The sequence below is a fragment of the Catharus ustulatus genome, chromosome 22, assembly GCF_009819885.2.
Source record: "Catharus ustulatus isolate bCatUst1 chromosome 22, bCatUst1.pri.v2, whole genome shotgun sequence".
Classification (NCBI taxonomy): Eukaryota; Metazoa; Chordata; class Aves; order Passeriformes; family Turdidae; genus Catharus; species Catharus ustulatus.
Window position 1 is genome coordinate 7,114,250 of NC_046242.1, and position 14,852 is coordinate 7,129,101.

Sequence of the window (14,852 nt, forward strand, 5' to 3'; positions counted from 1 at the left end):
AGTGAGTTTGCATGGGCTGTCTGCAAACAGGAATGTGTCTTTTGTAGCCATGGTGAAATAAATTGAAACCAAAATACTCCTCACTATAGAGAGATGCTAATTCTGTGGGAGGTCAGGGTGGATCCACTCCAGTGAATTCCATGTCTCTGTTGCTGCCTCTAACAAATAGATGTGGTTTGGACAGCTGTCAACACCTAGTAACCCTCAGCTCCTCCAACAACATAATCAGGGGTGCAGCTTTTTTTAGACTGGGAGAACAGGTCACTGAGGAATCCACATAAATCATGCAGCCCAATTATCACTGAAGGAAATGCCTGAATGAAGGAAGGGATCTCAGCACAACCCAGTTAGCCCATTAAATGTTAATAACTTACTGCAGAGGCAGATGGGAACAGTCACTTGTGAGCTGACTGCTAACCCAAATACATGGTGGCTGAGGGAGGGGTGGGGGTTTTGCCAGCCCTGAGCAAGGGAGAAAACTGCCAGGGGAACATAAACAGGTTTGGGTTTTTTTTGGCTGCAGTGCTGCCAAGACAAAGTCCTGTTCCAGCTTCTGCCAGAACTGCTCCTTACCCTGGGTCTGTGTGGGCCTGCCCCCAGGTCCTGGCAGCTCCAGAGTCCTGCACTGGCTGTGTCTCCTCATCAGTGCAGGGGTAATTAATGCAGTGCAGGTAATTAGCCAGGGCTCAGTAAGCCTCTCAAAGAGGGCACCCTGAGTATTCCACTGTGGAATCAAGGGAGTCTGGGACTGCCAAGGTAGGGCCCAGCCCTTCATTGTAATGTGAAAATTCAGGGAGCATCTCACAAAAAAGCCTTGCCATAGATGTTGCATACATGCACCTACCACAGGCTGCCTGACAACATCCCTCCCTCCTCTAATACCACATGTGCCTCTCATTAGAGTTTTAAGTTGTGCTTGCTCCAAATCAAGTAGTTTTATCTACAAATTTTATTACAATGAGCAATTAGGTCAAGAATTCTTTGCCTGACAACTATGTGGATTTGGGAAGGAGAACAAAGAGTCCAACTCTGGCTACTTCATCTGTCAGGAACCAGGTGAAATGAATTCTTCACCAACAGAGAGTCACCAAGGGCCTGAAGCTGGAGGAAATGCTGAGCAGTGGCCAGCACTTGAAGCTGCAGGGATGGTGACCATGGAGCCAGCATGAGCACACAGGGAGTGTCACCAGCTCCTGCCAGACTGACAGCCCTCAACACTCATCCCCTCAGTGCTGAACTGCCACTGCTCCAATGCCATGTGAGTGGCCTTGGCTTGTCCCCTGCGCTGCTGACACATGTGTGACCACAGCTGACCTTCCCACTGACCACCCCAGCCCTGCCACTGTGCCCCACAGGGGGTTCCTGGACTCACCAGAGCAGGGTGGGAGCACACCCTCAACAGCACACAGGGAAATTAATTCCTGTTTTTTATAACTGGCCCCTCTCTGCCAGTGCAAAAACCAAACCCATGTTTTCCTGGGGTGTGCTGGAGGAGTGGGATTTGCTGAGCTGTGGGTGCACATCTCAGGACAAGCATCCTTCCATCAGACAGCTTCTCTGGCTCCAAGGGAAGTCCACAGGACAGGGATGTGTTTACTTAGACCAAGATCAAGGTTGATCACATTGCTTTTGAAAATGAATATGTTAAATCATTCTGGTGGCTGCTGCATGGGGAGAAAGAAAACCCCAACCAATCCATGCATCCAGCATCTGCAGAGTCAAGTAGGTGGGGCAGAACTTCCTAGACCCTGGAATCCCTTCACTTCCAAAGAGACATTTCCTTTAGTCCCTGTCTGCACAGCAAGGACAGAGGAGGAGCAGAAACACTTTTAACACCTCAGGAACATCACCAGCACAAAACCCACGTGAAGGAGAACACAGAGCACCTCACCCACTCATGTCCTTCCCTCCCTGGTGACCCACTGTGCCACAGAGAACAATGCTGAAAACTGAACTTTATTTTACAGCAGCAGAGTAAAGTTTACTCACTCTTCTGGGAACTCCACAGGCTTGGTCTTGATCCTGTTATGAAGACCCAGAATATATTCATCTATAAAAGGGCACTGTAAAACAAACAAGAGATTTTCCAATTGTCCAAGACCCTGGCATCACTCAGGCATTTGTCATTCATGTAACACCAAGTACAACCTCTGCACTCCCTAGATTTCACACTGAGATGGAAATAAATTAAATCTCCCCACACACAATAAATCCATTCATTCCTTATTAAAAAATAAACTCATAAGAACAGCAGAGGCATCTAGGGAATACATAACTGGACTGGAATATCCTCCTTCATGCAGCCTGCAAGGTGACCCTGAACTGCCTCTGTCACCTTCCCTGGCCTCTTCTCACCCAGAGCAGGATGCCTGGTGCCTGGGGGTGGGATCTGTGCTTGGACAGGGGTTCAGGTGACATTCCTGCCACAGAAACTGCACACACCTGCTCATCCTGGGACAGCAGGGGTGGGACAGGGGGTTCTGGCCACGACAGGACATGGAGTGTGCACAGGGCAGCACTGAAGAGCTGCTCTGCCAAACTGGACCCCCCATCCGTCCTAATTCAGCTTTGGCAGACAGAGCTTTCTGAAATCTGGTTCCAAAAGTGCTGCAGCAGTTTGGGATCAGTCCCACGCCTCTCTCCACGCTCTGGCTCATTTCTAAATGCAGGCAATGTGGATAAACCCCCAACAAACTGCTCCTGGTGCTGCTGATGCTGCTCTGGGTTTGCAGCACAAACAATGGCTCTGCATTCAGGACCCAGTGCTGGAAATGATCCTTTCCACAGATCACAGCTTCAGCCCCTTCTGAACTGCAGGGGGATTTTTAAGCTTACAGAAGGTAGGTCTTTGTCTCTAGTATTTGCCTTTATTTGGAAAGGAATGAGTCAAAGGCAGGCAGACAGGGCAGGGCTCCAGGCAGCTTACCTTGCCATAAACAAAGCAGTACAGGGTGATTCCCATGGCCCACACATCCAGTGCCTGAAAGAGAGCATGGACAGAGTAAAGGAGAGGCAACACAGATGATCTGAGCAAGCTGGATTTTCCCATTGTTTGTATGGATTTAACACTTTCAATGCCACTTTGAAGCTGGGCTCCTAAGGGCAGCTCTTGCACTCCTGAGGAATGAGAGCTGTGCTGGGCCAGGCATTGCTCCCTTGCCCCTTACAGGAAATGACACCATTCAGGGCTGAACCTCCAAGTTTTCCAGACAATCAAATCCCTATTAGACCCTATCCCTGAATCCCCACCCTTGGCAGTGTCTCTCACTTCCAGGGAATCAAGGTATGACCTTGGTGCTCAGCAGCCCCCTGTGCCTCTTGATTATTTTGGAAGGAAACCAAAGCCTTCCTCCTTTCCCTCTGGGCAGGGAAGGGGTTTTATCATGGCTTCTGTGCAGGCAGGGATCCACAGCAAAGTGTCTGCCCACTGCACAGAGCAACTAATGTAGGGTTTGCCTGCATTGGGGAGAATTAGAACTTCAGTTTTAGTAAATGACAGCCCTGATTTGTACCACAGTCAGGATGCAGGGGGGCACTGCCCTTTGTGCCATGCCTGGGGGTCCCAGAGGAGCTGTGAGCAATCCCTTACCTTCCCACTGAAACTTTTGCCAGTCTGGGAGATGGCCTCTGGTGCCATGAAGGCTGGTGTCCCTGCTGTGCTGGAAAGCTGAGCATCATTCCCTTCAAACTGATTGCTGACACCAAAATCAGCAATTTTGACGTGGCCATCATCTCCTAAGAGCAGGTTGGAAGGTTTGATGTCCCGGTGGATGATCTTTTGGTAGTGCACTGAAAAACATCCAGAAAAAGGCAGCATGGTCAGCCACAGCAGCCAAAACACCCAGGGAAACCTTCCCAGGAGGGTGAAAATAAAGGTGCAAGCTCAGGCACCACACCCCAGCTGCTGCTGGAGACGGAATATAATGGAGAAGGAGGGTCACTTCCTACAGCCATTCCTCTTTGGTACCTTGCTGGGACACAATTCTCAGAAATACATCCAGGAATTATGCAAAGAAAAGACACAAATCAGGGAAAGCTCAGTGGGAACAAGCAATGCTGCTGGAGAAGGAAAACACTCAAATTCTGCAGATTTGCTTGGCCTCATCAGACCAGCTGCTGGGTTTAATACCCACTGTATTAAAGGTTCATGGGACCCAAACAATTCACTTTTAGTTTATTTATTTTAAAACTGCAGTGCTGTGAAGCTCATCAAAAGGGGCAGAACCACAGGTAGAATGGAACAGGTGACAAGCAGCTGAGTGCCAAGTCCAGCTCAGAAATGAGTGGGCATTTCCAGCTCCAAAGATGGAATAAGGGAGCTCCAAGCCTGGAGCAGGCAGCAGTACCCCAGAGAAGCACTCTGTATTTAGCCAAGCTTCTCAATGGAGCCCACAAACAGAAACAACCTCAACTTGCTTTGCATCACCCCAAAGCCCCACCCTGGCACAAGCTCCAGGCATTCCCAGCACTCCTGCACCCAGAGCTGTGCCCAAGGCTGCCCCTTCATTCCAGCAGACTCCAGCTCTGTCTCAGCCCCACGAGCCCAGCCATGGGCACCAGCTCAAGGGCTGTACACCAAGCATGAAACAAACCCTTGCAAAGAGCTTGGAGGCTGAGATGCACTGAAAACACCACCAAAAACCACCTCTCTTGTGCAATATTGCAGTTGAAAGACATTTCCAGGCCACTGAGTGAAGCAGGAAAGTGGCTGATTTCTCAGGAACTCAGAGAACTTGAAAAATAAAAAACCCACCAACTTTCAGAACATGAAATGACCCCAAAAGCAGAACTGTAGAAAACCCAGGAGGCTTCACTGAAGGAGGAAATCCTCTAATCCTGCCCTCCCCAAAGGACCAGGACCCCCTGGCCTCTGTCCTCCCCTGGCTCCAACCACTGTTTTCACATTTCCTTCTTGCAAACAGAGCATGTTTGTTTTCATACCTCCCCATGAGCACTTTTCATATCTCCTAGGAAATACACATTGGGTGGAGGAAAATGCTGCTCCAACCCTTTCCTGCTTTACAAACCCTTCCAACACACTGCCACAAAGGTAGCCTGCCCTATGGAGCACCCAGTTTGTGCTTTAGGACCAAGAACAAACTTCATTTAACTTTCTGCTCTTTGCAAGCCCTCTTTCCAGCAGGCCATGCTTGGCCAGGAGAAGTCACACTTGCAGATATTTTTTCTGCAAGGCCCTCTCAGTTTGAAGCACTGTTGGGGGCTGCTGTCCTTGGCACATTAAAGAGCTGCTCTGGAGATCCAGCAGACAAAACTTGCTGGAGAGCACCAGGACTTAGATCTTCTTCCAGATGTGCACAACTGCATGGGCAGGCTGTGGTGGGAGGCAGTTAATGCTGTAACAGCCTGCCTAGACAGCCAGGATAAACACCAAACCCCTGCAACAACAGTAATTAGGAGGAGACATCTGCTCAGCAGCAGAGCTGGTGGCAAGCTGACATTTCATTATGGTAATATAGGGAGAGCAAATAAGAGTGAGGGGGGAGTGAAGTTTTCCTTCAAGAGATGATGAGCTGCCTTTCAGGCAGGTGTCACAGAGCTCAGATTCCCAAAGCCTCTAAAAAAAACCCCAAAACAAATATGGATCACATAAGCACATCCCTGCAGCCTGGGCTGTGAAAATTAAGGCAAGCAAGTACTCCAGGCTTTTTATTATTTCTCCCTTATAGGAAAGAAAAAACCCACAAACAAAATAAAACCACAAACCATTTTCTCTGTCATTTAACTGTGTATTTTGTAAAATCCATTCCTTGCCTCTGCACCACTCTAGTGAAAGTGGAGGAACACTGTGGGCAGTTTTGCAGTTGCCATGTGTCTCCTCTGCACCCATCTCTGCTGGGCACAGAAACAAAGAGCAAAGAAATTAGAAGCACATCCTTTGCAAAAAATCAAAGCCATCAAACAATGGCTCATTTGGCTAATGAATATTTGAGTTTCCAGGTGAGAGCACTCACGTGTGCTGGGGACAGTGACAGTCTGACCTCGTGCTCAGAGGAGAGACTCAGCACAAGAGCCTGCAGGGCTGAGGAGCCAGCAGTGAGCCTGGCCTCTGGAATGTGCTTTTGAACCTGGCATCCATCTAAAAAACAACAGACTGGGATGGGAAGGAGACAGATGCAGAGGGGAGGTGACTGGGCAGGTCTGGAGCAGTGTCCCACCCACACACTGTGCTGCTGTGGCACAACCAAAGTTTCCTCCAGCTGGCTGAAAGGATTTCTGCTCCCTGCAAATCCCCTCCCCTATCCTGCCTTGTGCAGAGGCAATAGCCATGAGGAGAGGACAGGGGACTGAGCACCAGCTGGTGTAAATGAACATCACAGCCATAAAAACTGAATGAGCAAGTGCTCACATCTGTCAAGAAAAGATTTGGTGTGGAGCTGCTAACCTGTTCTGCTCTGAAGGAACATAACTCAAATCCCAGCCTGCCAGCTGCTGTGGGCATCCTCCCCTGCACAGCTTTCCAAAATTGGCTTTGGGCTTCAGAATGTACAGGCTTATCCTCTCCTGTGCTGTGCCTCACCACTGGTGTAGTTCAGCACAATGCAGAGCAAAATATTCCCCCAAAGTCGTTCCCAGGTCTGCCTGTAGGCACAGCCAGGAGCTGGTTTGTTTGGGAGCTGCAGGAAGGAAGCAGGACTGCTCACCTGCAGGACACAACACAACTAAGCCTGGAAAAACTTCCCAACCCAGCAACTTGTGCTGCCAGTCCAGCTCTCCTGCAGGCACACATTGCAGGGATTCAGTGGATTCAGAGGATTCAGCAGGAGTGGCCAAAGGCTGCCTGGCCATGCCTGCAGTGACACATCCCTGCCACGTGCTGCCAAAGGAGCCCAGGCACTGAGCTGTCTTGGGGAAAGCTGCTGATTAAACCAGCATGGGCTGCATTTCCAGCACAGCACACAGAGGAAACGATGGTGTTATCCCTGCAGAACTCCAGAGGGAGAGCTGAGCATCCTGGAAACAAAAACCTACCACTACTGGCACCTTCCAGACTTTAATGACAGTACAGAAGGGACCAGGGGCACAGAACCCAAGGGGAGCAGGGGACAGCCACAGTCAGTCTAACACAATCACCAGCATAAATTAACCCTCCCATTTCACCAGCCTGAAGCACTTGGGAGCAAGCTTCATCCTCTGCAGATTTAAGAGCAGCAGGTAGGAGGGCACTCTTGTTAGGATTAGTTCACCAGAAGCCAGGACCAGAGGTCCCAGAAACAAAACACTTGTCCTGTCCTTGGAATTAAGGACACATTGGGACACAGAGAGGAGCAGGGCTGCATCAGGCTCAGCAGAGAAGGGAAAGCACTTTCAACATGTAAATAAAATCCCTAAATGTGCTTTAAACAAACACAGCCAAACTAATGATCCGTATTGCTGCACTTAAATGTGCTCCTTGAGGGTTTGGGGATTATTCTTCTTTTAGACCAACTCATGACCTCCCCTTAGATCCCTTCATGGGCAGCTGGCACCCCTAAGCTGAACCCATGCCACTCTGTGTCCTGCTCAGAGAACAAGGCTCTGGGTTTTTTGCTTGCTGCAGTGCAGAAAGAGTCCCAAAGCAGGCAGAGACCACCCTCAGCCCCAGCCCAGCCCCAGGGACCTGTCTGCTGGATGCAGGAAGCCTTGGGAAGGACCATCCCACTGGTGCTGCCCTTCAGGTCATGCACAGGGCCACACCAACAGCTGAAAAACACTCAACACTCATCCCCATGCAAATGCACTTGCCTGCACCCCTCCCCAGGTTAAAATCGATGCTGAGCTGCCCAAGCAGAGCACTTTGCTGGAGCTGCTTTGGCAAACTGACAAAAGGGCTCCACGTGTTGCTTTTACCTGGAAAGGGCTTTGCTCTTAAAGCAGGGGTGAGCAGCTCACCAGAATGACTCCCCTGGGCTCCAAAACACCCTGCCCTTGCTGTGCTGGCAGACCTGAAGCAGGGCATAGATTGGTATTTCTTCATAATGAAAATGAAACCACCTAAGATATCACAGAGCCCTCAGGGCAAAGTCTGATTATGCAGTGCTCTGCTAAATTTGGTTTTATTAGACTCATTCTTCATGTCAGTGGAAAGGTAACACTATTTCAGGCCTATTTGCATCTGGATAACATTCCCATGGATTCCTAGAGGAAGAGATCTCAAATGTGTTTGAAATATTTATTAATCATCACATCCCATGAACAAAGCAGGCAGGGCAGGTGAGTGCCTGTGCACATTTTATCACAACTTGTGTTAGAAAGCCTGACCAGGGATACCTGAAGTTGGACTTAGTCAAGACCTAGAGCTCCAGGGTGCTCAGAAATAAGGAAATGATGCCTTAAAGTCTGGTCTGTCTCCTGAACTTGGAGCACTGCTGCCTGAGAACAGCCTGCTGAAGGCAGATCCTGTGGAGATACAACCTCAAAGGAGGGTTCAGAGCTCTCAGGGTGTGAGCAATCCTTGGGAAAGGACCTTCTGCAGCTGCCAAAACCTGCACTTGGGTGTTCAAATTCAAGCCCTTATGAGTAAACTGCCTAAAATAAAAGGTCTAACTGAAAGTCTGGCTTTTGTTTGTTTGTTTTTTCACTGCAATGAGTTTGAACAGAGTTGGTAATAGCAGCCAGCTGTGCTCCAGCAGATGGGGCTGGAGAAAAAGTGGATTTTGGGGAAGTTCTCTGCTGCTGGGCCAGCTGGTTCCTACCTGTACACTCCTGTCTGGGTCTCCACAGTTGTGCCATTGCCTTCCTGCTCCTTAGCAAAGCCCTGCTGAGCACACCACTCCTCTCTGCTCAGTCCCTCGGTTGCCCTCAGTGGGACAAAACAGCCATTTCACAAACACTCCTCATTCCAGGTCCCACAGGCTATTCCAGGACCAAAGCAGGCTTTCCCTTTCACTCAGAGGCAAATGGAACTGGGAGTGAGGAGCCAGAGGGAGCACAGATAGTGGCAGAAGGAGATTTTGTTCCTTAGCCCTTTTGTTCCTTAGTCCTTTCACTGCACTCCCCTCTGAAATCTTGAAGATCCAGCAGCTTAACACAAACTTGCTAAAAGCTCATTTAAAAATTATACATATAAAACTTTGCAATGTACTGACACAACCTGCTGTTTACTGAGGCCAGTGCTGAATTCTGCTTGATTAAAACCAGAATCCCATTCAAGGACAAAAGCAATCCATATGGTGCTACTGCAGAGTCTGCTTAGTATTACTCTCACACTGCCCCTGTAGCAAAGAAATGATTTAACAACCTAGCAAGGAAACTGCTGCACCACCATGCAGAGCTCAGAACAGATGGCTGCTGATGCACAGGGCTCTGCTGAGGGAGGGCTGGAGGGCAGGGGATGTCCAAGAGGACACCCCCTGCCCAAGGAGAACACTCCATCCCCAAGGGGACACCCCCTGCCCAAGGGGAACACCCCCTGCCCAAGGGGAACACCCCATCCCCAAGGGGACACCCCCTGCCCAAGGGGAACATCCCCTGCCCAAGGAGAACACTCCATCCCCAAGGGGACACCCCCTGCCCAAGAGGACACCCCCTGCCCAAGGAGAACACCCCATCCCCAAGGGGACACCCCCTGCCCAAGAGGACACCCCATGCCCAAGGAGAACATTCCATCCCCAAGGGAACACCCCCTGCCATGCTCAGTTCCCTGCAGGGGCAGGATCCCAGCTGTGCTGGTGTCAGCTCTCTCCACTGTTTTGCTGCTCTCTTGCTGCACCCCTTAAGCCTCTCCCTCTTGGGAAAGGTGCTTAAGCCCAAGTTTTGCACCCTCAGCACCACCCAGCCCTTTGGAACAGCTCAGCTTCCCTCTGTGCTCCAGCTGAGCTCCTGGCAGAAGTTGTGTTTCCCAGCAGGAAACAACAGGGAAGAGAGACAGGTTAGCCTGTCAAAGGCTGTCCTTGTGCTCCAGCCCCCATGAGCACAGCCTTGTCACCAGCACAGAGCTCCCTGCCATGGCCACACACCCCAGTGGTCCAAGGGAGCACGGGGAGGGCAGCAGGAACTGCCAAAACAACCTGCACAGCCCGTGCCAGGGCTGCTTCTAGCCCTGAGCAGACACACAACTGCATCAAACAACAAAAATCAAACTGCCTGATCTTAACAGGCTCCAGCACATCTCTCTGATCTTCTCCATCAGCTAATTACTCTCACTCTTGTACAGAGTCCTTATTGATCGCTATCAGCAACACTTGCAGCTCATGAAAGGGTTTTTTGTGTGGTTTTTATCAGCTAAGGAGAACTTGTCTGCACGTGATAAAACACAAGCCATCCTCTCTTCTCCTGGTGGTGTCATTTATAACAGCCAGAGCCTTGCTGCTGCAGCTCTCACCTCAACGTGCTCTGTTTGAGGAGCTCCAAACTTGTACAGGCAGGAGGAGGAGCAGAGAAGAGGCAGATCCCCATTTCCCACATGGAGCAAGCAGCTTGCTGGGAATCACAGCAGAGCATGCAGCAGCTCCACCAGACTCCTATCCCAGCTGTGCTGACCCACACCAACCTGAGGAACTCCCCTCTGCCAAGAGCCAAACCAGACCAAACCATCTGCACTCATCCTTCAGTGCACCCACCCTGGACTTACCCTGCACTAGATATCCTTCAGAAAACACAAGCCTGTGCTGGGGCATTTGCTTAAGTTTCCTTTTAAGATAATGGAAATTATATATTGATAACCAAGTAGATTCAGTGTTATCTCAGAAAAGCCAGCTTTGAAAAGCCAGACCCTTTGTTAAGGCTCAGTGTGCAGGGCCCTGGGTCACTGCAGCTCTCACTGCAGAGCTGCTGCTGCAAAGGGAATTTCCCAAAGGCTTTAGCTGCATGTCATTGCCCTCCCTTCAACCCCAAGCTCAGGGGAGACAAACCTTCCTCTGCAGAGAGGACACCAAACCTGCCCCCCTCTCAGACAGCCACAGGAGAACTGCAGACTTTCAGAGAATGCAGGAAATAAGGGTTTTTCTTCTTCAGCCAGCTGACAGAAACTGTTTTAGCTTCTCATGACTGGAATACTGAGCTTGCAGCTCCAGAGCAGCAGGGACAGTCACTGTGCTTCACTGTGCAAGCCAGCAGGGTTTTCCCTGGGTCATGCCTGTGTGTGTGCTCTGCACTGTCTGCTCCTGGCCAGTGTCACAGCCCTTCTGCCTGCTTATTCTTACTCCTTACTAAATGAAGATTCTCATGTCCCAGTCCTAAAATCAAACTGGGATACCTGCCTGGCAGATCCCTCATGTCTTTTGATGAAGCATGATGACTATTTCCCATCCAGCACGTTTCTGCTGAGTATCTCTGTGAAAGCAAAGTTTGCCTCACCACAAGGGAGACTGAAGTTTCAATAAAACCCCAGCCAAGCACTACTAGAGGGGAGTTACAAGTGGAAAGGTGGCAATTGCACATATCCCTAAATCCCAGAGATGCTTAGGCACATGCTTTAGTTAATGACACAAATAATCCAGAAACTTTCCCACCCAAAGCACTTGAGCACTCTGGAATTACCACTCTGCTGGTACTTAGACAGAGGCCAGACTCTCCCCAGGCCCTGAGGGGGTGTGCAGGGCCTGCAGGACTGGGGGAGTCTTGAAAGTGGGAGCAAAATCACTTTCCCTTGAAGGACCCATTTCACCAGGGACCCAAATACAGTTTGCATGTGCTTAAACAACTCCTGACACAGCCCAAACACAGAGCCCAGGTCCAAGACAGGGCCTAAAACAGAACACATGAATCAGTAATACCACCATGCCCAAACCCAAAATATATTCCCAGCATTGCAGGGGCCAGAGGAAGGGAGACCCCACCATGGGTCACCCCCTGACTCTCAGACCTTGAACTGGTTTGGTTTCTTCACTGCTCAGTGAACAAGGCTGGGACTGTGCTCCTGGTATTGGACACACTAAACCCAGCCTAAAGCAGTGACAGCACTGTGCCACTGAATCAGGGAGCTCCTGGCTCTCTGTCCCTGCCTAAGCCAGGCTTTGTACCCAGCTCTCATCACCTGCACCACTCCTCCCTCCAAACTTCCCCCCACAGCCTGCTCTCTTGCAGAAGCCTCCACCCCAGGCAAACTCCATGAAAACCCAGTGAGCCCAGTCCCCACACTGGTCACAGACCCCATGCCACCACCAGTGATTTAAAAGTTCAGCCCACATCTCCCAGCAGCCCCTTCCTGCTCACCATTAACACCTTTCAGCTCCAACAGGAATCCAGTTTGCAACTTCTAATCTAATAAAATCCAACCAACAATGATGCATTTGCTGCTGTGATGACTGTGAGCTTCAAGCAGCTGCATGGTTATTGAGCCTCCCAAATTAAACAACAATTATGGATGCTTACATTGAAATTACCTTGCAATCTCTGGATTGCCTGGCAACACTTTGCCTTCAGCATGCACAAATGCTGCACTCTTCCTCTTAATTATATAATAATTGCCATGCATTTACCCAGCAGTTCAGAGAGAACACAATTTTTAACTTTCATTTGCTAATAAAATAAGTGGTTACTCAATAATCCAAAATAAAGTATCCTATTGTTCCTGTTGCTGGGAGTGCTTGGGCATCCTATAATTTATTGTTGAATTTCACTCCCTCTGCTTAAGATTACCCACACTTTGCTGTTTTGTTTTTTTCCTATCTACTAAACTCAAAGTTTCCTCTGAGCAGGAACTGTTCCTGCAGCAGCATCCAGCACAGCACAGTTTGGATCTCCCAGCTGGGGCACACAGCCTCTGCTGCAATCTGAATGCTAATGGGAATATAAAAAGCTGCATCTTCATCCTTCAAGCTCTACTCAATCTTGAGATTCCCATTCATATATTAATTTCTACCAAATTTCTAGGGTGACCTGACTAAGTCTGGCAGCACCTGGAAGCTTCTGGACTGTCAGGCTTGCAAACACTGATTTTATTCACTGCTGGTTTTAGACAAAAAATGAGGTGGTGCTTCACTTCAACGTGGAGAGGGACTGAGAGCCTGCAAACCATGCTCCTCTGCCTCAGCAAGGCCCATCATGCTCAGAGACCTGACTGAACCAAGTCATTCCTTCTGCTTTAAACTGGCTACCTGATTATTTTGTTTGCTATCCATTGGTTATTGTTTTTTTCGAGACAGAAAAGATTTATTTCCTCTCCAGCACTTTCCTGACACTTAGGATTTTATAAGCATCTCCCATAGCATCCCTTCCCAAGATAATTTTCCAGTCTTAAGAGCTTTTTTAAGAAATTCCAGGACCATCCTGATCCTCCTTCTTGGGCCTCAGTTCTTGGGAGCTGTCTCTAAGACAGGCTGCACATAATACTCAGGATACTCCTTGCCTGTACCTAAGAGTTCTCAGAAATCCAAATAACTGCATAATAACATTTTCTAGTTACTTCTTTCTTTCATCCCAAATAATTCCCAAAATCTTGTTAGCCTTGTTGAATGTCACTAAGTAATGGGCTGGCATTTTCAAGAGAACTATCCAGAATAAAGCCTGAGTGAGAAGAGATAATTTAGAGCCCATCTCATTCTATGTATTTTCAGTGTTGTTTCTCCCCCTAATGCATTACCCTGCAGACAGCAACATGAATTTTTATCTGTCATTTTATCATGCCATCACTTGCTATCATGGCATTTTCCTGCCAGTCTTCCCAGTCAGTTCTAACAACTCTCCTGAATAACCCAGTGCCATCATCAATCTCTCTTATTGTCCTCCACCTTTTTTCTGTTCATTTATGAATATACTGAACAACCCAGCCCACATTATGGATTCCTGTTTAACTGTACTGGTGACTTTTCTCAGTTGTAAAAGCTGCACTCCAGCTTTCCTGATTGTCTAGTTATTAATGCACAAGAGCCCATCCAGCCTCAGAGATTTAGGAGCTGCTTTATGAGCTGCTGTAAATGGATTTAACCAAAAGCTGTTTGGCAATTGAAACACAAGGTAATGACAGGATCACCTTAACTACATATTTGTTGTCTCCTCTGGAAAACAATCAGACCTGCAAGGTGGGAACATCCTCAGAAAAGCTGTGCAGCCTCTTCCCCCCAAATCCCCCTCAGGCAATTCCTCAGAGTGTGGGTGTGCAGGGGAAGCAGCATGGGGGGAGCACTGAACTCACAGGGGCTGTTGGCAAGGATCCAGCAGGATCCAGCAGGCACAGAGCCAGGCTCAGCTCACCAGCAGCTGAGCTGCAGAAGCACTAAGTGCACACAGACCATTCCACCTTGTGTCTTTATTTATTCAGGGACCCCTCTTTGCTCACCCCTGCCAGGTTCATGCCAGCAGGGACATGGCAATGACACTGGGGCCAGCAGAATCCCTGCTGTCATTCACAGACCTGTCCTGGCCTCCTGGACTCTGCAGAACAGGCACTCTGCAGTGAATCTGCCTCAGCCACAGGGCCACAAGACATCACCCAAAGAGGTGACAATAATCAAACAGGGTGCAAAGAGGAGCCCTGCTCTGGAGTCTGGGCACAGCCTGGGAACACACTTGATCCACCAGTTCCCTGGGAGGGCACAGCAGTGCTGGATTCTCATCACCCCATAGCCCTGAGGGACAGGGAGTCACTCAGATGGATTCTGCAAAGGGAGTGGATAGGGACAGACATCCTCCCTGTGCTGCTCTCCAGCTCTACTAAGTTGGAGACAGGGATTTGTTCCAGTTTAAGCTGACTGATTGAATCCATGACACTGCAAACACCCACTTTCTGGCTCTTGTATTGCCTTCAAAAAGAAATAAATGGAAGAAAAGAGAGGCACTATTGGCCTCATGTCCTTCCCGAGGGCTCTGTGACACTTCCTGGGTAAACCCAAGCTGAGTGGGGCCACCTCCAACAGCAGCCCAGCCTGAGGGGACCTCTGTGGCCCATCCAACATCCCCCCAGTGCCAAGGTG

General features: G+C 49.4%; 1 protein-coding gene across 4 annotated transcripts in view; it reads right to left on the bottom strand.

Annotated features, from left to right (window-relative positions):
• The window catches only part of CAMKK1 (calcium/calmodulin dependent protein kinase kinase 1), a 94,074-nt gene that overhangs the window by 16,085 nt on the left and 63,137 nt on the right, over positions 1 to 14,852 (bottom strand). For all 4 annotated transcript variants that reach the window (XM_033078058.2, XM_033078059.2, XM_033078060.2 and 1 more), the window contains exons 10-12: positions 3,590 to 3,789; positions 2,927 to 2,980; positions 1,990 to 2,063 (exon numbers count right to left, since the gene is read on the bottom strand). In XM_033078058.2, the coding sequence (XP_032933949.1) occupies positions 1,990 to 2,063; positions 2,927 to 2,980; positions 3,590 to 3,789 (328 nt within the window). The remainder of the gene's footprint in view (positions 1 to 1,989; positions 2,064 to 2,926; positions 2,981 to 3,589; positions 3,790 to 14,852) is intronic.